Raw genomic sequence first — 20113 nt, 5'->3', positions numbered from 1 at the left:
TCCGAGGAAAACATCCCATACATCCTAGCGCGCATAGCGCCAGCTGGGTCGCGCGGATTGTTTTTTTTTTCTTGCTGCGCTGAAGCCAAGCAAAGCATGCTGGGGTTTGTAGTCCTTGCGGCTCCCTTCCCTAGGTCTTTCGCGCTACTCCGTCGGGCCCCGCCTCTTCTCTGCTCCTTTGACCCTTTCTTTAGACTAGTGTTGGCTCTTTTGAAGACCAGGAAGTTGCTAAATCCCGACACCGGCAGCTGAGAGACGGTGGCTCGGGTGGGACAGTCGCCAGGGATGGCGGAGCGTGAGAATGGAGCGGGTGTCCGGGCTGTTCTCCTGGACGCTGAACAGAGTCCTGTGGCTCTCAGGCCTCTCTGAGCGGGGAGCTGCCCGGCAGCCCCGGATCATGGAAGAGAAAGCGCTAGAGGTTTATGGTAATTAACTTTACGCAGTGCAGCATTTGGTGGTATATGTAGGCGCGGGGGCGGAGGACGGGCTGGGGTGGGGGAGAAGGGCTGCCTGAGGGTGTGGGAGTAAGACTGGGGTTTTCGCTGGATCTCGTCGCTAGCGAAGAAAGCGTTTTCTTCGGGGGGTGGTGGTGGTGGTGGTGGTGGTCCTAAGTCACGCGAGAGTGCGGGTTCGTCCAGGACCCCGGCTCTTCCTAAACCCCTGGCAAGCTGAGCGTGGAGGCCTTCAACGTCTCACCCCCTTAACCTGCCCCGCGCCCTCGTGGCCGTCCCGAGACTCGTGGGCAGAGCGGAAGCGTACGGTGCTTGGCCTGCGGGCAGAGCTGGCCTGGGCTCCTACTGCCTGATCCTCCTTGCTTCTCTAGCTCCCGCACGCGTACTCCGCTTCCCACTACTGCTGGGCGATGGCCGAGCTGGGTACGGCCCCAAGGTCACAGCCACTGTCTTCTGGGGCAGTCAGTAGGCAGAGTAGGGCGACTCGCATAGCGAGGCCTCGAACTTAAGAGTTCCTCAGCACAGCCATGCCGAAGTGCGAAACACACACACACACACACACACACACACACACGGTGGGGTGCCTCATGGAAAGTGAGCCCTGTGTTTTAATTCCGTTTTCCACCAATTTGAAGTACCCTCATGTGTGCACACACACAGTGTTTTTTCTCTACAGTAAGTATTCCCCAACCTGTGGGACCATCTGCATTGTGCAGATATGGAAGCAACAACCTGGAGCCTGGAGCCCACACCAAAGGCCGCGTCTTCTGATCCCAAACTGACTGCACTTTTCACCATCTCACAGCTGCTTAGGACTCTTTTTCTTGGAAAAAAAAATTTTTTTAACTAAATAGAATTGATGCACTGTTGAAAGAGCTGGCAGTAAGAATACCAATATAATCTGGGTGAGGATTACAGGCCAGAAGGAAGTGGGGGGTGAGAAAGACCTCTGGGGTTGGTCTAAATGCTCTGTCTTGCTAGAGGCAGGACTCACTTAACCTGGCCAGATGGTTAAGGTGTGTCGTAGACTCATTCCTGTCCTGCCATACTCTATGGCATCCTGGGATGCAGGGCACTGGGGACACAGCTTTGAAGAGCGCTGCTTCTAGTCCTTAAGCTTACATTGAGGAAAGCTTATCTTTGCAAAAACACAGTATATGATAGACGGGCATAGACTTGAAGACGTAGTACCGAAATTCAAAGGACAGATCCTCATTTCTAGGGGAGGGGAGGGGAATCTGGGAAAACTTGGAAGCGGAGTCATTTGCATTGGCCTTGGAGAATAATTGGGATCTGGATATGTAGGGGGTGAGAACGCATACTAAGCAGAGGAAGCTGGAGCAAAAGTGTGGAGCTGGGGCGCTAAGGGGATGACAGGTGTGCGGGGCTACAGGCTGTGGCTGAAGATGGAGGTGAGGTTGATGATAGGTTTGAATTGGATACCCAAGATTTTAAATTTAAATGAAGCCAGAGAAAAATTTTAGTCAGAGGAGTAATGTGGAGAGCAGCATTGTTTTGTTTTTGAAGAAATCCATCCACGCCTCTGAAACTGCTAGAAAACTTGAGAAGTTTAGTCAGGGGGTGAGCTTTAAAGAACACAGTCCAGTGAGTTTAAATGAGCCTTGGCTGGACCCAAGCCTAGGAGAGGCGGAGAATTCCTTGTCAAAAAATCCCATCTCTTTGAGTCCCATAGTAACACAGCTCTAGGAAAGAGAAGTTAAATCTGCTTCCCCGTGTTCAAATCCTGCTTCTAATCAAGTGGTAAGCCTTGGAGATACCTGGGGAGAAAGTAGGAGATTGGTCTGTGTTTCTCAACCGCATCTGTGTTTGCAAGGGAGCCCTGAATAGTAGAAGGGAGCCTCAGGCTTGAGGACCTCACGCCCACCATGTGGACGGGGCTGCCGCTGTCTGCCTCGCTGTTCCTCTTTATCAGTTCTCCTCTTCTGTTACAGCCTCCTGGTAAGAAGGAAGACTTGCCTCTCCCAGGGCAGCCCCGGTCCCCGCCTTCGTGACCCCATCATCTTCTGCTTATTTGGCCAGCTTCCCCTCCTCCCCTCTTTATGTTTTCTGTCTTTCCCTCCCTGTTTAATCTTTCCTTTGGGGCTTTAAAACATACTCAGGTTTCCCTAACTCTCGTCATTGTTCTAGCTTCCTTGCTAAGCTGCTGTCCTTTCTCTGCCCTTCCCTTCCCAACCAAGGCCCTAGGAATACACTTTCAGTCCTGGCTCGCTTTCCCCTTTGCGGGCTGGCCTGGGCCCTTGCGTCACTAGCAGAACTTCTTTCCTCCAGATGGCCTCCTGGCTGACAGGTCGAAGACTTGCCTCAGCTCTCGGCGGCCTCAGTGCTCTGGCAGCATCTGATGCTGCAGCCGCCTCTCTCCCTCTCTGCTTCTTCTTTCTTTACTTTCTCATTCTGACCCTTAAGTTTTGTGCTTCCCGTGAGTCTTTCCTTGGGTCTCTTTCTCTTTACACCAATGATTCCTCAAACTGGGCTGCACATAAGAATTACCTGAGGAATTTTTTTTCTTACTAAAGATTGATTTATTTATTTGAAAGGCAGAATTAGAGAGAGAGAGGGAGAGACAGAGAGAGAGGAGATCTTCCATCCGCTGGTTCACTTCCACAAATGGCCACAATGACCAGAGCTGGGCCAATCTGAAGTCAAGAGCTAGGAGCTTCTTCTGGGTCTCCCACATGGGCCCAAGCACTTGGGCCAACTTCTGCTGCTTTCCCAGGCACATTAGCATGTAGCTGGACCAAAAGTGGAGCAGCCAAGACTCGAACTGGTACCTATATGGGATGCCAGCACTGCCGGCCATGGCTTAACCTGCTGTACCACAGTTCTGGCCCCAGCTTGAGGAATTTTTTTAAAAAAAATCTTTGTTTATTTTCATCACTTGAAACGTAGAGCAAGAGAGAGTGACAGAAAGAGAGAGAGACCTTCCACCCCCTGGCTCACTCTCAAAATGATGGCAACAATTAGGGAGGGCTAGGCCAGGCTGAAGCCAGGAGCCAGGGACTCCATCTGGGTCTCCCACATGGGTGGCAGAGACGCTAGCACTGGAGCCGTCATCTGCTGCTTCCCAGGGTGTGTCAGCAGGAAGCCATATTGGAAGTGGAGGTGCCAGGACGTGAACCCACGCTCTGATAGGAGATGTGGTTGTCCCCAAGCAGTGGCTTAACTCCCTGTGCCACAACAACCACACCAACCTGAGGCATTTTTTAAACTCTTAATGCTCAGGCCATACTCCAAACCAGTTAAATCAGAATCTCTGGGAATAGGGTCCAGGTATCAGTTTTTTGTTTTAAAACATTCCTGATAATTCCAGTGTTCAGCCAAGGTCCTACTCATTTTTTGTGAAACGTATGGGTTCAACAACCGCCCTAGCCTCTGTGTGCTCTTAAAACCCTAAGGTACGGTTGAACATTTGCTGGAAAATTCCATGAGATTGCCCCTGAAGCACCTCAAAAACACTGTGTATGAAACTGAACTCATTTACCCAGGACCCTCTGTATTTCTTCCTTGTCCTTAGACTAAAATATGACTCGTCTTCCTTTTCCTTGTCGTCTACAGCCAAATGATGGTCAAATTCTGTTGATTCTGCCTCTGAAATGACTTCCTCATCTGTCTCTGTTACGTTGTCACGTGCTGCCTATTTTAGGCCCAGCTTTTTCGGCTGGTATCACTGGCTCTGTTCTTTATTTCTGAATCTAGCAGCTGGCGGATGAGATACCAGCTGACGGTACAATGCGATCTATGTCACTGCCTTTGTTAGAGTCTCTTTAGGGCTCCCTGTTGCCTGTAGCTGACTGTAAAAGACCTTTGATGCTTTCGCTCAAACCTATCCTGCTACTCTTCCTCACTTCTTGTTCTTCACTTTAAGTATTAGCTATGCATGCATGTAATTCAAAAATGTTTTCACTAAAATTTTAATTGTTTCCCATGAACTTTCTGAAGTTCCCTCATATTGAAAAGTTAGCTATTTTTAAAATGTTATTTTTATTTAGTTGAATGACAGAGAAGCAGAGAGAGAAACCCAGATCTTCCATCTACAGGTTCACTCCCCAGATGGCCACAGCAGCTGAAACTGGGTCAGGCCAAAGCCAGGAGTCAGGTCAGGTCTTCCACATGAGTGGCAGGGACCCAACTACTTGAGCCATTGCCTGCTGCTTCCCAGGATACGCGTTAGCAGGAAGCAGCATCAGAAGTGGAGCTAGAATTTGAACCTAGGCACTCTGAAATGGGATGTAGGTGTCAGAAGCATCAACTGCTGTGCCCAATGCCTGCCCTAAAATGTTACCCTTTTTTGTTTTAAATATTCATTTATTTTATTTGAAAGGCAGAGTTACAGAGAGGCAGAGGCAGAGAGAAAGAGAGAAAGAGAGAGGTTTTCCATCCGCTGTTTCACTCCCCAGATGGCTGTAACGGCTGTAGCTGCGCCAATCCAAAGCCAGGAGCCAGGAGCTTCTTCTGGGTCTCCCACGCAGGTGCAGGGGCCCAAGCACTTGGGCCATCTTCCACTGCTTTCCCGGGCCATTAGCAGGGAGCTAGATCTGAAGTGAACCAGCCAGAACTCATACCAGCATCTATATGGAATGCAGGCACTGCAGGTGGAGGCTTAACCTACCACACCACAGTGCTGGCACCCCCATTTTTAAAGACTTGATTCACCTTTCACCTGCTTGATACCATTTGCTCCCAAGCTAAAAGTTTTTTCTTCTCCCTGAGTTTCCTTGACACTTTTCCCGTTCTCTTTGTATTCTCTGCAGTATAGAACCCAAGAAGCTGGATATAGTCTCTCTTGATAATACAAGAAAATGGTTTTTTCAAAAGGAAACCAAGGGTGGAAATTTCTGTCAGAAATTTGGGACTTGGCTGTAGTATTTACTTAAACCAAGAAAAAAAATTGGTGCTTATGTTGGGACTGCCAAATTGTTCCTTATTTAGAAATATTCATGTTTTAATAGTATGCCTTGTTTCCGATGATTCCTTAGATTTGATTCGAACTATCCGGGACCCAGAAAAGCCCAATACTTTGGAAGAACTGGAAGTGGTAACGGAAAGTTGCGTAGAGGTCCAGGAGATAAATGAAGATGACTATCTTGTTGTTATCAGGTTCACACCAACAGTACCTCATTGCTCTTTGGCAACTCTCATTGGTAAGGGTCTGTAAGTATATGAATTCACACACGTGAGGTTCTGGGTGTATGGGGGTAGATTTCTTCATTTTCCAAATGAGGAGCCTGAAGATCAGAGAGGTTAAGCAAGACTGCCCAGGATTACAGCCAGGAAATGGTGCCGCTGAGGCTCAAGCCCCTGTCTCCTGTCTCCTGTCTCCACAGCTCTTAGTCATCTAGTGACAACGCGCTGCTTCCTAGGTAGCCGCCCTCAGGACTAACGGAGAGTGGCTGTGGGCAGCTCCTGCTGCTCAGTTCTGGAGACTGGAGTGTTGCTGTCACACCAGCTCTTGCTGTCTGTCTTGCAGCTGCTCTGTTGGCTTCTCTGTGGGGTGGGCAGAAGTCCTGGGGAGGGGCTATTTTTTGAGGCAGTCTTCTATTTAAGAGGATATATTCCCAATATTTTGAGTCAGTTCACAGTAGATAAATAGGTCTCTGTGACAATTTACTTTGTTATAAAGAATATAAAGGGAGTTTGTTTTAAACCAAATGTTCATCAGTAGGGAGCTGATTAAATAATCAGTAATGGTAAATGTGACCAATGGAATTCCATGCAGTTATAAAAAAGGGTAAAGAAGCTCTCTATATTGAATTTATTTTTAAGAGATTTATTTGCAAGTTAGAGTTACAGAGAGGGACGGAGAGACAGAGATCTTCTGTCTGCTGGTTCACTCCCCTGATAGCTGCAATGGCTGAGGCTGGGCCAGGCCAAAACCAGGAGCTTCTTCTGGGTCTCTCATGTGGATGTTGGAGCCCAAGCACTTGGGCCATCTTCCGCTACTTTTCCCAGGCGTTAGCAGGGAGTTGGATCAGAAGTGGAGCAGCCAAGACTTGAACCAGCGCCCATGTGGGATGCCAGCATTGCAGGCAGCAGCTTTATCCACTACACAACAGTGCCAACCCCTATTTGTATTTTATTTCATAAGCATAAAGAATACGTAAGAAGAGAATTGCTGTGATGGATATTTGGGGTAATGGTGGTAGGAACTGGGCATGTGAAGGACAGGGTTGAGGAATATTTTTGTATGTTTAAAATTTTTGGGCCAGCGCCGCTGCTCACTGGCCGGTGCCGTGGCTCACTCAGTTAATCTTCCACCTGCGGCGCCAGTACCTGGGGTTCTAGTCCCAGTTGGGGCGCCAGATTCTGTCCCTGTTGCTCCTCTTCCAGTCCAGCTCTCTGCTGTGGCCTGAGAAAGTAGTGGAGGATGGCCCTAGTGCTTGGGCCCTGTACCCTCATGGGAGACCAGGAGGAAGATCCTGGCTCCTGGCTTCGGATTGGTGCAGCGCGCCAGCCATAGCGACCATTTAGGGAGTGAACCAACAGAAGGAAGACCTTTCTCTCTGTCTCTCTCTCTGTCTCACTGTCTAACTCTGCCTGTCAAAAAAAATTTTTTTTGAACCATGGGAATATATCATCTATTAAAAGAGCAAATAAGTTTACTGAAAGGATTGAAAAAGTCAGTATTCCATATTACTCCCATGATTATTGTGATTTTTTAAAAGATTTATTTATTTATTTGAAAGGCAGAGTTACAGAGAGGCAGAGAGAGAGAAAGAGAGGTCTTCTATCTGCTGGTTCACTTTCCAGTTGGCTGCAACAGCCCAAGCTGTGCTGATCCAAAGCCAGGAGCTTCCTCCAGGTCTCCCATGCAGGTACAGGGGCCCAAGGACTTGGGCCATCTTCTACTGCTTTCCTAGGCCATAGCAGAGAGCTGGATCAGAAGTGGAGCAGCCTGGATTCGAACTGGTGCCCATATAGGATGCTGGCACTGTAGATGGTGACTTTACCCGCTGCGTCACAGCGCTGGCCTCTATGATTTCTGTCTTTGACTTCTCATCAGTTGACCTGAGTTCCCTGAGATAGAGGTTTCTAAAATATGGACTGAGGGACTGGAAGGTCTGTGAATCTATAGGTATTATCATTGTTTAAGTTCTAAAACTAGAAAAAGCACTATTGAATGCATAGTTACTTTTTGTCACTGGACAATTTTTGAACCAATAGATATTGAAAATACTTCTATTATCTTTATTTTTTTAAATATTTTTATTTTATTCATTTGAAAAAGTTACAGAGAGAGGTAGAGCCAGAGAGAGAGAAAGAGGTCTTCCATTCTGCTGGTTCACTCCCCAAATGACCTCAATGGCCAGAGCTGAGATGATCTGAAGCCAGGAGCCAGGAGCTTCTTTCAAGTTTTCCACATGGGTGGCAGGGGCCCTACCAGCCCATAACAGAGAGCTGGATCGGAAGAGGAACAGCTGGGACTAGAACCAGTGCCCATATGGGATGCCAGCGCTGTAGGCGGCAGCTTTACCCACTATGCCACAGCGCCAGCCCCTGCTATTATTTTGATGTAAAAGTATGTCTTAAAATACTTTGACATAATGTTAAGAGTCCATAAATAGAGGGTTCAAGAGCCTAGACCAAATTTTTTTTTCCTTTAAAGATTTATTTATTTGAAAGGTTGAGTGACAGTGTTGTACCTGAGTGAGTGTAAACAAAGGAGCACCACACATTGATAAAATTTGATGGTCCTTTATTGCCGGCGGTAGAGAGTGGGCTAATGCCCTAAAGAACTCTCGACCCTGAAGCCCAAAGCAACAGGGTTTATAAAGGCAAAAACCACAAAATTGGGAGGTGAATACATGGTTACTGGGATTGGGGGGAATACATGGTTACTGGGGTCAAGCTGACCTAAAACCTATGCGGAACTAGTATCAATTATAATCTTGACAATACCAGTTACAGTGTTAACAGTTTTAATTATAATCTTGACATTAATCCAGGTATTGGTTTTAATCACATGTAGGACATAGACAAATTATATTTTTGTCATTAACCCAGGTACAGCCTATCTACTTCCAAGCTTGAGTGATCATGCTAGGGGGTTTCTATGCTCTGCCAGGTGTGATGTAGTGGACTGCTATTGTCCAACTGTTTTAGATCATAGTTTCAGACCAGAGTCTCATGGTGGGGGGGGCACCTTCCCAGAATGGAGTCTCAGGTTCTCCAAAATGGAGTCCCTACTGTCAAGGTGTTACTTCAACAGAAAGAGAAAGAGAAAGAGACAGAGAGAGAGAGAGAGAGAGAGAGAGAGCTTCCATTCTTTAGTTTACTCCTGAAATGGCCTTAACAACCAGATCTGGGATAGTCCAAAGCATGAGCCAGGAACTCTGTTGTAGTCTCCCACATGGGTGGCCTGAGCACTGTCTTCCCAGGTGCATTAGCAGGGAGCTGGATCAGAAGTAGAGTAGCCAGGACTTGAACCATACTCCAGCATGGGATTCCCATGTTATTATAAGCAGCAGCTTACCCTGCTACACAACACCTATCGCAACAAATTCATTTTTTAAGATTTATTTTATTTGTTTGAAAGGCAGAGTTACAGAGAGAGGGAGAGATAGAGAGATCTTTGATCTCCTGGTTCACTCCCCCAGATGGCCCTAATTGCTGGAACTGGGCCAGGCAGAAGCCAGGAGCCAGGAGCTTCTTCTGGGTCTCCCATGTGGGTGCAGGGGCCCAAGGACTTGGGTCATCTTCTGCTGCTTTCCTAGGTGCATTAACAGGGAGCTGGATTGGAAGCGGAACAGCTGGGCGCCCATATGGGATGCCAACATTGCAGGTGGCGGCTTAACCCACTATGCTACAATGCTGGCCCCAACAAATAAAATGTATTTAAATTATAAAAGTAACAAGTTTATTAACAATAATTTTGAAGCTGTGCTGAACATAAAGGAAGAAATAAAACCTGTTGTCATGAAAGAACGTGTGCCCTGGGCTGAAATTCCAGTTCTAACAGCTCTGCTGTGTTGTAGCCGTGGGCAAGTTACTTAACCTCGCAGAGTCTCAGTTTCCTTATCTGTAAAATTGGGACAGTTAAAGGTTACCTACAGAGTGGGAAGAGCAAAGTCAAAAGCTTGCAATATATGAAAAATGTTGTTTTTTTATCATTCACTATGAGCTTTCTATTAGTCATACAGTTTAAGTACACAGTTACATGACACATAATCAAAAAGTTCATGCAAAATGTATATCATTTTCAGAACTGGGGACAAGCGTTTGGCGCAGTGTTTAAGACCCTGCATTTTGGAGTGCCTGGGATGGGATCCTGGCTCCACTTCCAATTCCAGCTTCCTGCTAATAAGCCTCCCTGGAGGCAGCAAATGATGGCTCAAGTGCTTGGGTCCCTGCATCCATTGGGTAGACTTGGATTGAGTTCCTGGCGCCTGGCTTTGGCCTAACTGCCATTTCTATTGTGGGCATTTGGAGAATGAATGAATGGATGGAAGATCTTTTTCTTTCTATCTATCCTTTCAAATGAAATGAAAATAAATAATAAAATTAAACAAAAGCTATGAATAGACTTCAAAATTTTTTGCACCAAAACATTTAATTCAATTTTTCTGTGAACCTTTTGAAGTTCCTTCTTATAGTTACATGTCATTCTTCTTGATATATCATAAGTTTTGCAACCTTTTAGACTATTTCTAGCCTTTTGCAATTATAAATAATACTATGACTGTTCTACAGAGTCATATCTGTGGCTTCCTGTCTTTTAACACATGAAGAATTGGAGGCAAAGAAATGAGTACTTAGAGAAGTCTGGGACCAGCATGTTCCCTGTAGGCTCAAGGTCAACCGTCCTTGTAGAATGAATGAATAATACTGTGATGAATAGTCTCCTGTATCTCGTATATATGACAAATCCTTATCAAGAAGTTTATATTCTTTGGTCTAGGAATTAAGGAAATAATTCCATAGAAGGACATAATTATCAGGTATAAAACGTCTCTGGTAAATTCATCATAGTGAAACTTGGAAGCAACTATATTTATAGAAAATGGCACTAATGTAATGGGATTCCCTATTGCTGTTGTAAAAGATAAATACTGTGTAATCAAGGAATCACAGTTTTTCTTTAGAGATGTATGAAAAAGCCTCAGTGATGATTTCCATGTGCATTATGACTGCAATGATAGATAAACTGTTCTGGGGACAGAGATTGAGTGAAATGTAAATAACCCTATGTAGGAGGACTAAGATAAGGTTCTGGTCAGCATTTCAGACACGTACACTGCCCAGAGTTTGGTCACTTCTGTTGGTCCTTTTGATAAGGGGTTAAGAGCGTAGGCCTTTTCAAGAGTAGTCTAATGGTCTGTCGCAGTAATCGTGTCCCGTGAGCCCCGCTGCCGAGCCCGGTGAGGAAAGCTGGCTTTCTGGCTGGCGTGCCGAGGAGCAGGTCGTCCTCCCAGGGCAAGGAGAGGCGCCTGAGTGACGGCTCCACCCTGCCTGGGGAGGAATGCCAGAGATGAGGAAGTCCGTGAAGGCGTTAAGTGGGGAAGGCAGGGGAACCAGTGGATAACAATTTGTGTTGCCTTAGTCCGGGAAGAATGCTGAAGGCAGCTGTGGTCCAATGAGCTCGGCATAGGATTTGGAGTAGGAAGGTCTGGGTTCAGTGCCCACCTCTGCCACCACGTGATGTTGGATAAATCACTTCACTTGTTTTGCTGGCTGTGAGATGAAAATTCTACAGTAATGATGCTGGCATTTAGTGGATACTTACTGTCAGGGGGTATTTAAGCACTATGTGTAGCGATTTATTTACTCCTCCCAGCAGCCCACGGATGGTGGTGCTATTGCAAATAGAGGAACTGAAGGGCAGAGAGGCTTAAGTAGCTTGCCAGGGTCACACAGCTAGTGTGTTGCGGAACAAGTGTTGACCCCCGCATGGCTATCTCAGTTGTGCTCCGCTGTGTCTCTTGAGGATAATAGTTCTCAAGAAAGTGTTTTGTGAATGGTAACACAGTTACTAATGGGTAAAATACCTACCAACAATGACCAGAACACATGAGGATGCTCAGATGGTATGCAAATAATAAATTAAGGAGACAGAGTTGGGGCAGAGGGAGGGAAAGAACCCTCCCAGATATACATAAGGCAGGTCCTTTAAATGGAGACCCACTTAAGGGAATGATAATGTTTTCTTTAGTGTCCCCTAGTATTTATCATAGGATTACTATGTTTTTAGACTGCCTGCAAAGCCAGGGCACTAAAGGCTGAAACTCTATTTATAATAAGAGTAACTTGATTCAGCTTCTGTTGTCTAGAATACAGATTTGGTTAAAAATTCTTTCTTTAGTTTGAGGTGAGGGGTAAGTGGAACATTGGCACCAACGACCTGTTCCAAGTCCAGTTTTAATTTCTGCTACAGGTCTCAACTGCAAACGGAAATTATTCAGCTGTGACTTAGCATGGGGTGATAAACTGAACTTTAGCAGAGCTTGCTTTAGGGAAGTAGTTTGTATCTTGCAGGTGTAAAGGAATCCAAATTTGAGAAGTTTCATGTTATATTATTTATTCGAGAGGCAGAGAGAGGAAGCTGCCGTTTTTTTGGTTCATTCCCCAAATGCCCACAACAGCTGGGGCTGGGTCAGGGCCGAAGCCAGGAGCCAGGAACTCAATCCAGATCTCCTATACAGATGACAGGGACCCAAGTACTTGAGCCATGCTCCTAGGATCCACATTAGCAGTTAGCTGGAATCAGGAGCTGGAACCAGGAATTAAACCCAGAAACTCCAAAGTGTAGGATGGATGTCCAAACTTATGTCTTAACTTCCAGGCCCAACATGCCCCATGTGATCTTTTTTACCTTATTTTTATTTTTTAGAAGAGAGAATTTTAAAAATATGTATATTTGTTCAGCTGGTGCTGCGGCTCACTAGGCTAATCCTCCGCCTTGCGGCGCCGGCACACTGGGTCCTAGTCCCGGTTGGGGCGCCGGATTCTGTCTTGGTTGCCCCTCTTCCAGGCCAGCTCTCTGCTGTGGCCAGGGAGTGCAGTGGAGGATGGCCCAAGTGCTTGGGCCCTGTACCCCATGGGAGACCAGGATAAGTACCTGGCTCCTGCCTTTGGATCAGCGCGGTGCGCCAGCCGCAGCGCGCCAGCCGCGGCGGCCATTGGAGGGTGAACCAACGGCAAAAAGGAAGACCTTTCTCTCTGTCTCTCTCTCTCTCACTGTCCACTCTGCCTGTCCAAAAAAAAAAAAAAAAAAAAAGTATATTTGTTCTACTTATTTCAGAAACAGGAAGAGCACCCATCCTCTGGTTTATTCCCCAAGTTCCTGCAACAGCTAGAGCCTGTTCAGGCCGAAGCCAGGGGTCAGGAACTCATTCTGGATCTCCTATATGGGTGACAGGGACCTAACTGCTTTTGCCATCACTTTCTACCTCCCCAAGTGCACATAAGCAGGAAGCTGGAACAAGAATTGAAGCAAAGACTCGAACTCAGACACTAACACACCATGCCGGCAGGCCAAATACCTCCCCCAACCATGTGACTTTTTTTTTTTTTTATTTGACAGGTAGAGTTAGACAGTGAGAGAGAGAGAGAGAGAGAAAGGTCTTCCTTTTCCTTTGGTTCACCCCTCAATGGCCACTGTGGCTGGCGCGTTGTGGCCGGCGCACCGTGCTGATCCAAAGCCAGGAGCCAGGTGCTTCTCCTGGTCTCCTATGAGGGTGCAGGGCCTAAGCACTTGGGCCATCCTCCACTGCACTCCCGGGCCACAGCAGAGAGCTGGACTGGAAGAGGGGCAACCGGGACAGAACCTGGTACCCATATGGGATGCCGGTGCTGCAGGTGGAGGATTAACCAAGTGAGCCACGGGCGTCAGCCCCCAATGTGGCCTTTTTAAATGACTCTTACCGGGCTTTAAGTTTTTGTATGTGCTGGCCTGCTGTGGGCAGTCAGCACAGTTTAATGACTGAATGCCCCTTGCATGGAGGCCAGTTGATGTAGTGGTACAGTGTGGGCTTTCTAGTGGTGTTCGATTCCAGTCTCACCTGTGCCACTTGACTGGCTTAGTGACCTTGGGCAAGTTACATGTGACCTTGGATCTGTAGTTTGCAGAATGTGGTTTGTAGATAATCCAGCTCCCTGGATTATTGCGAGGACTGTGTATTAAATTTCCTGTCATGGTGCCAGGCTCAAAGGAGACTTACACGGGATTGATTCAAAGCTGTTTTCAGTTGCCCTGTTGTATGCGACACCTAGACACACTGTATGCTTTTTCAGGAACCCATAAGAAAAGATGAATTGTTAACTGGAGATGTTTGTTTTTTCTTTGCCTTCCACAGGGCTGTGCTTAAGAGTAAAACTTCAGCGGTGTTTGCCATTTAAACACAAGGTAAGGACGATGCTCATTGTTGGTGTTTAGGATAGTTCTGTTATGAATTCACATACTGTGCAGTCACCTACTTAAAGTATACGACTCAAGAGGCTGGCATTGTTGCACAATAGGTTAAGCTGCCATTTAAAACACTAACATCTCATGTCAAAGTGGCAGTTCCTATTCTGGCTACTCTGCTTCTGATCCAGTTTGCTGCCAGTGTGCCTGGGAAAAGGCAACTGCTGATGGCCCTAGTACTTGGGCCCCTTGCCACCCAGAGGGGAGGCCCAGATAGACTTCCAGGCTCCTGGCTTTGGCCTGGCCCAAGTCTGGCCATTGTAGCCAACTGGGGAATAAACCAGCAGTTGTAATACCCAGCTCCCTGGATTATCATGAGGTATAATTAAGACTATATATTAAATTTCCTATCATGGTGCCAGGCTCAAAGGACACTTACACTGAATTGATTCAAAGCTGTTTTCAGTTGCCCTGTTGACCTATCACTGTTTCTCTGTCACTCTACTTTTCAAATAAATAAATAAACCTAAGAATAGATAAAGTATGCAGTTCAGTGGTTTTTAGTAATGTAGATTCTTTACCCATGTTTAAATTGAGTTGACTTTTTATTATTGATTTGTAATGGTTCTTTATGTATTCTAGATACAAGTCCCTTACTGTTTATATGAATGGCAAATAGTTTCTTCCATTCTATGAGTTATCTTCCCACCTTTTAAAAAATTTTTTTAAGATTGATTTATTTATTCAAAAAGCAAAGTGACAGAGAGACAGAGAGAGGCAAAGAGAGATCTTCCATCTAGTGGTTTACTCTCAAATGACTATAAGAGCCAGGGCTGGGCCAAGTCAAAGCCAGGAATCAAGAACTTCATCCTGTTCTCCCACATGGGTGGCAGAGTTTGCTGCTTTCCCAGCTGTACTAGCAGGAAACTGGATTGGAAGTGGAGAGGTTGGGATTTGAACCGGTGCACTGATATGGGATGTCAATATCATAAGCTTAACCACTGTGTCACAATGCTGTCCTCTTCTCATTCTTTTTCTTTATTTTTTAGAAAGATTTATTTATTTATTTGAAAGGCAGAGCATCAGAGAGAGACGGAGAGAGGGGGAGGGGGGACAGGGGGAGAGAGAGAGAGAGATCCTCTGTCTGCTGGTTCACTTCCCAAATGGCCGCAACAGCCAGGTCAGGGCCAGGCTAAAGCCAGGAGCCTGGAACTCCATCTGGGTCTCCCATGTAGGTGGTCGGGTCCAAGCACTTGGGCCATCTTTTGCTGTTTCCCTAGGTACATTAGCAGGAAGCTGGATTGAAAGTGGAGTAGTTGGATTTCAAACTGACACTCTGCTATAGACTGTCAACATCACAAGCAGTGGCTTAACCAACTGCACCACAGTGCCCTCAGGGAGAGACGCTGAGAGCTCCATCTGCTGGTTCACTCCCCAAATGCCCAAGACAGCTGGAGCTGGGCCAAGGCCAAGCCGAGAGCCAGAAGCTTTCTCCAGGTTTCCCATGCAGGTGCAGGGGCCCAGGCACTTGGGCCATCTTGTACTGCTTTCCCAGGCCGTAGCAGAGAGCTGGATCAGAAGTGGAACAGCCAGCACTCCAACTGGCAACCATATGGGATACTGGCACTGTAGGCGGTGGCTTTACCTGCTATGCCACAGCGCTGGCCCCAATTTAATAATTTTTTAAAGTAAATGAGTATGGAGTGATTCTGTACCTGTTATTTTGTAATCTGGAATAAATGTTATACCAGTAGGGGAATTTTTATGATGTCTTTTAAAACAGGTTGAACTAGATGATCTCTCAGGTCTCTTTTAGCTATAATAGGTTATGGTTTTATTTCACTCATGAAAAACATGTATCTCAGTAGTAAATAATGAGGGTTAGTTAATTTGCACCAGTCTTCTCTGGAGAGTGGATATCTTTATCAAATACATGATTTTTTTGTCGCAGAATTTGCACTAATTTTGTGGGTTGTCTCAAAAGCTCTGATTCTAGGAGGGTACAGCAGGGTCAGAAGGGATATCCTGACCAATATTATTCATAAAAATAAATTTAGCAAGATAATAATGAATGTGAATAGAGGATAGCTTAAACTATATATATTGTGATCCCATTTTTGTAAAATAAGCAATGAAAAGAAGCTTCCAGTTTTTGAGTGTGTGTGTGTGTGTAAAATCTGTAAGATTATGTGAATGTAAGCAAAAATAGGAAAGAACCTGCCCCAGAGTGTTCATGTGGCTTTCCCAGAGGCTGGGGCAGGAGGAGGTGTAGGTCCTGACTCAGACGGAGTAGAGTGCAGGGAAATACAATTGTGAGTAAGACTGCAGGTCTGATCCTCGTTTGTGTCCCCTTGTGCTTATGTGTGTTTATGAAAACACTGAATGGAGATGCCCCCAGCAAGCCTTTCCCAAGTGACCAAAAATAAAAATGTGAAAAGATTTACCCCCAAGTCTTTAGAAACAGAATTTAGGTTGTCGTTCCAGGATTCTGCAGTCCTTGGTGCTTTCCACCTTATCTGTCATCTTAGAATGTTCTCATGTTTGTTTTGACTATTTTTCCTCCCCAGTTGGAGATCTACATTTCTGAAGGAACTCACTCAACAGAAGAAGACAGTAAGTGCCAATCTTGAGACTTTTTTTTTTTTTTTTTTTTAATTAATTTGAAAGGCAAGGTTAGAGCGAGGGAAAGACAGAGAGAGGGATCTTACACATGCTGGTTCACTGTCCAAATGGCTACAATGGCTGGGGCTGTGCCAGGCTGAAGCCAGGAGCCTGGAGCTTCATCCCTGTCTGCTGGGTGGGTGGAAGTCAAGCAGGTAAAACTTTAGGGACTCTTGAGGTATGTGCTGTGTCTCTGGATTGGTGTAGATGAATGGGAGTGGGGAACCTTTTTGTGTATAGACTTTGACCTACAGAGAAATCAATCAGTAATCACTTAAAAATGGCAAAAGTAAGGTTTGAGAAAAACAAAAGACAAAATGTTCTAGATGGTCTGTATGTTCCATTAAAAACAATTTTATGGGGTTGGCATTGTGGCTTAGCAGATAAAGCTGCCGCCTGTGACAATAGCATTCCATATGGGCTCTGATTTGAGTCCTGGCTGCTCCACTTAGGATCCATTTCCCGACTAATGTGCCTGGAAAAACTGGGGAAGATGACCAAAGTCCCTGGGCTCCTGCCACCCACGTAGGAGACCCAGAAGAATCTTCTGGCTCTTGGCTTCATCCTAGCCCAGCCCCAGTCATTGTGGCCATTTGGTGAATGAACTAGCAGATGGAAGATCTCACTCTCTCTCTCTAACTCTGCTTTTCAAATAAATAAATAAATATTTAAGGAAAAATTTGCCATTCTAGCAGGCCAGTAAAAACACTACGTGGTGTTATATGTTGACACAGTTCTGCTAACTTTTGTCTGTGTTTTGCAGTCAACAAGCAGATCAATGACAAAGAGCGAGTGGCAGCCGCAATGGAGAACCCCAACTTACGGGAAATTGTGGAACAGTGTGTCCTTGAACCTGACTAATAGCTGCTTTAAGAGCCACTGAACCGTAATTGTTTGCTATATTTGTTTAAATGCTTTGTAAAATATAAAAAGACTCATGTTTAATACATAGGTGATTTGTACCTCAAAGCCTTTTTTAAAGGATTATTTCCAAGTGAGATTTAATTATAAGCTAGGACCTAACTTGTTCAGTGTATAACATTCTCAGGATTTGTAACACATAAGTAATCAGACAGAAAAATATTTTCTAGCTATTATGTGTAAGATGAGTCGCTATTTTTCTGATGCCCATTCTGATAAAACTGCTTTTCATGTCAAACACCTACCGTGCCCAAAGGTGTTCACTTTAAATCATTATTCTGTAAAATAAAAAAAAAAAAATATGATTCTTGTAATGACTCAGCTTAAAATGTGTTTATTGAACTGTAAATGCCGGTGTAATTGTTGATTCCCAAAAGAACTTTCCACAGCTTTATTTTTGCTGATTATAAGGTGAAATCACTTCTAAGATCCAAAAGGTACCTGGAAGATGAGATCCTGCCTTCCTTCGGTGAGAGTCGGCCCCATCTATAGAAGAGCAACCAACGCAGGCCAGAGGACAGACTCAAGTTTGTAAAAATGTTTGTTTAATTATTCTAAAGGTAGAGAGATCTCCCACCCACTGATCCACTCCCCAAATGCCTGAAAAAGCCAGGGCTGGGACAGGCTGAAGCCAGGAATTGGGAACTCGACCTGGGTCTCCCATGTGAGAGGCAGAGACACAAATACTTGAGCCATCACCTGCTGCCTCCCAGAGTGCACGTGAGCGGGAGCAGGATGCAGAACAGAGCTAGCACTGAACCCGTGCCTGGGGTTTGGGGTGGAGGTGTCCCAGGCGGTGGCTTAACTCTTATGCCAGTGCCTGTTCCAACATATAATTTTACTTTTTAAAAAATATTTTTATTTATTTTGAAAGAGAGCGCGCGCGCACACTCCCAACAGTCAGGACTGGGCCAGACCAGAGCCAGGAGTTTCATCTGGGTTTCCCATGTTGGTGGCAGGGGCCCAAACTTTTGGGCTATCTGCTGCTGCTTTCCCAGGCCATTAGCAGGTGGGACAGGGACCAGCACTACAACACTGGCCTCCCAACATATAATTTTAAAGATCAAGAAGTCCCCCAAAGAAGTTTTTATTAAACTCATCTCAATTTAGATTCTCTTCATTATGCTTTGTCATTTTGTTGTAGGGGTTAGTGGTTGTGTGATGTAAGGTGATTCTCCTGGTATTCATGCCCTCGTCTGGTGTCTTCCTGGCTGTGTCGGAGTGCATGGGTATGACCTCCAGTAAGGACTGGTGGAGGTAGGGACTGTGACTTCGGAGGCTAAATCATGAAAGGACTTGCTACTTTCCCCTCGATCTCTAAGACTGTGGACAACTCCACGTGGGTAGGAACTGAGCCTTGCACCATCAGCCAGCACCAACTTGTGAACCATGTTGGGAGTGATCCTGCAGCCCCAGTCAGCTTGACGTGTGGACAGGAATCTCGCGAGAGACCCTGAGCCAGAGCTGCGCTAGAGGCCACTCCCAGATTTCTGACTCCGAGAAGCTACCAGGGATAATGAGCGTTTATTGTTTAGAGTTTGGGGGTAGTTTGTTTTGAGGCAATCCAACAGGTAGAAGGTACCACCGTGCTCTGATCACCCTTTTGCCAGAAGGGTAGGGAGATGGCGCCTATCATCTGCTGAGATGACCTTCAGGGGACAACTCCAAGTTGGGAAATGTGTCTGTGCAGTTGGGAGCCTCAGGCCCACGCAAGAGAGCGCAAGTGGCTGAAGGTGGGGCTGACTCCTGCCCTGGAAGTCTGGAGGGTGAGAGGAAGGCAGGGCTGGCTGCTTTGAGGGCAGAGCCCTGTGGCAGGCATGCAGGAGAGCTTCTCGTGCGTCCCGCCGTCAGGTCACGTCTGACATGGTCCGGTAGTCCACCAGAGGGCCTTAGGACCTCTGCGGAACCGGTCTGGATGTGAATGCGTCCTGCCTGGTGCCCAGGACTGCGGTGAGAGGACAGAAAGTGAGAAGGCAGGGTGGCGATGCATCCGCCAGGGTCACGAGTCTCGTGAAAGTGCCACTCCCAGTGAAGAGCCAGTTCTAACCGTGGGGCAGACCCAGAGAGCACTGAGCCAACAGCTGAGGAAGACTGGCCCTCCCCGCCCTAGCACCCAGGGCCGTGGCAGAATAATACCTGGGGGAGGAGAGACGAGGACAGTTGGAGAGGAGGGGAGGGAGCAAAGGACTCCATCCCTTTTCTTCACTGTCAAGTTTGAAGCAAGCTCAAGTTAGCAAAAGATTTAATTCCAGTTTGGTCGTGGCGTTGTGAGAGTCAGAGAGAGAGAGAGATAGAGCTTCCATCTGCTAGTTCACTCTCCAAATGCCTGCAATGGTCAGGAGCTGGGCTGGAGGCAAAGCCAGAGCTGGGGATGCAACCCAGGTCTCCCGTGTGAGTGGCAGGAACCTGATTTCTTGAGCTGTCACTGCTGCTTCTCAGGGCGTGCGTTTAGCAGGAAGCCAGGACCAGAGCCAGAAGTTGAACGTAGGTGCAACACAGGCATTTTGAAAACTAGGCTGACCCCCTCCGAGTCTGTGGTGTCGACTGTTAGGTGTGACCAGGTAATTTATGAAGTGAGATTTCAGGAAGACTTACTGACAGAAATCAAATCTTCACCCAAGGGCAGATGCTCTGTGCTCCAGAGTTTTAAAGGACACTGAGGGACAAAAATAAAGCCAGCTCTTAGCCAGCATACTGGTTGCAGAAGCTCTGTTAAAATCGT

The 20113-nt window shown here is 46.4% G+C and overlaps 1 protein-coding gene and 1 non-coding gene across 3 annotated transcripts; both read left to right on the top strand.

Annotated features, from left to right (window-relative positions):
• The first annotated feature begins 73 nt into the window (after positions 1-73).
• Positions 74-17705, top strand: CIAO2A (cytosolic iron-sulfur assembly component 2A). Of its 2 annotated transcripts, XM_002718162.5 has the most exons (5): positions 74-425; positions 5447-5611; positions 13760-13809; positions 16377-16422; positions 17234-17705. In XM_002718162.5, exons 1-5 carry the CDS (start codon positions 302-304, stop codon positions 17329-17331), a joined length of 483 nt encoding a protein of 160 aa, XP_002718208.1. In that variant the 5' UTR covers positions 74-301; the 3' UTR covers positions 17332-17705. The 2 variants fall into 2 exon arrangements, with proteins under 2 accessions (XP_002718208.1, XP_008267130.1); XM_008268908.4 differs by lacking the exon at positions 16377-16422 and having other exon boundaries at positions 97-425.
• LOC127484048 (small nucleolar RNA SNORA38) lies at positions 10147-10278 on the top strand. The gene has a single exon (XR_007910829.1). It is a non-coding gene; the product is annotated as a small nucleolar RNA SNORA38 (small nucleolar RNA).
• Positions 17706-20113: the final 2408 nt, after the last annotated feature.

This window comes from Oryctolagus cuniculus, chromosome 12 (assembly GCF_964237555.1).
Source record: "Oryctolagus cuniculus chromosome 12, mOryCun1.1, whole genome shotgun sequence".
Lineage (NCBI taxonomy): Eukaryota > Metazoa > Chordata > Mammalia > Lagomorpha > Leporidae > Oryctolagus > Oryctolagus cuniculus.
This window is presented reverse-complemented; position numbering and strand designations above follow the sequence as displayed.

Bases quoted from the DNA above. Each gene is read 5' to 3' on its own strand.
- CIAO2A (XM_002718162.5), top strand. From the start codon at position 302: ATGGAGCGGGTGTCCGGGCTGTTCTCCTGGACGCTGAACAGAGTCCTG. The intron at 426-5,446 runs GTAATTAACTTT...ATGATTCCTTAG, and splicing joins GAAAGCGCTAGAGGTTTATG to ATTTGATTCGAACTATCCGG. The intron at 16,423-17,233 runs GTAAGTGCCAAT...TGTGTTTTGCAG, and splicing joins TCACTCAACAGAAGAAGACA to TCAACAAGCAGATCAATGAC.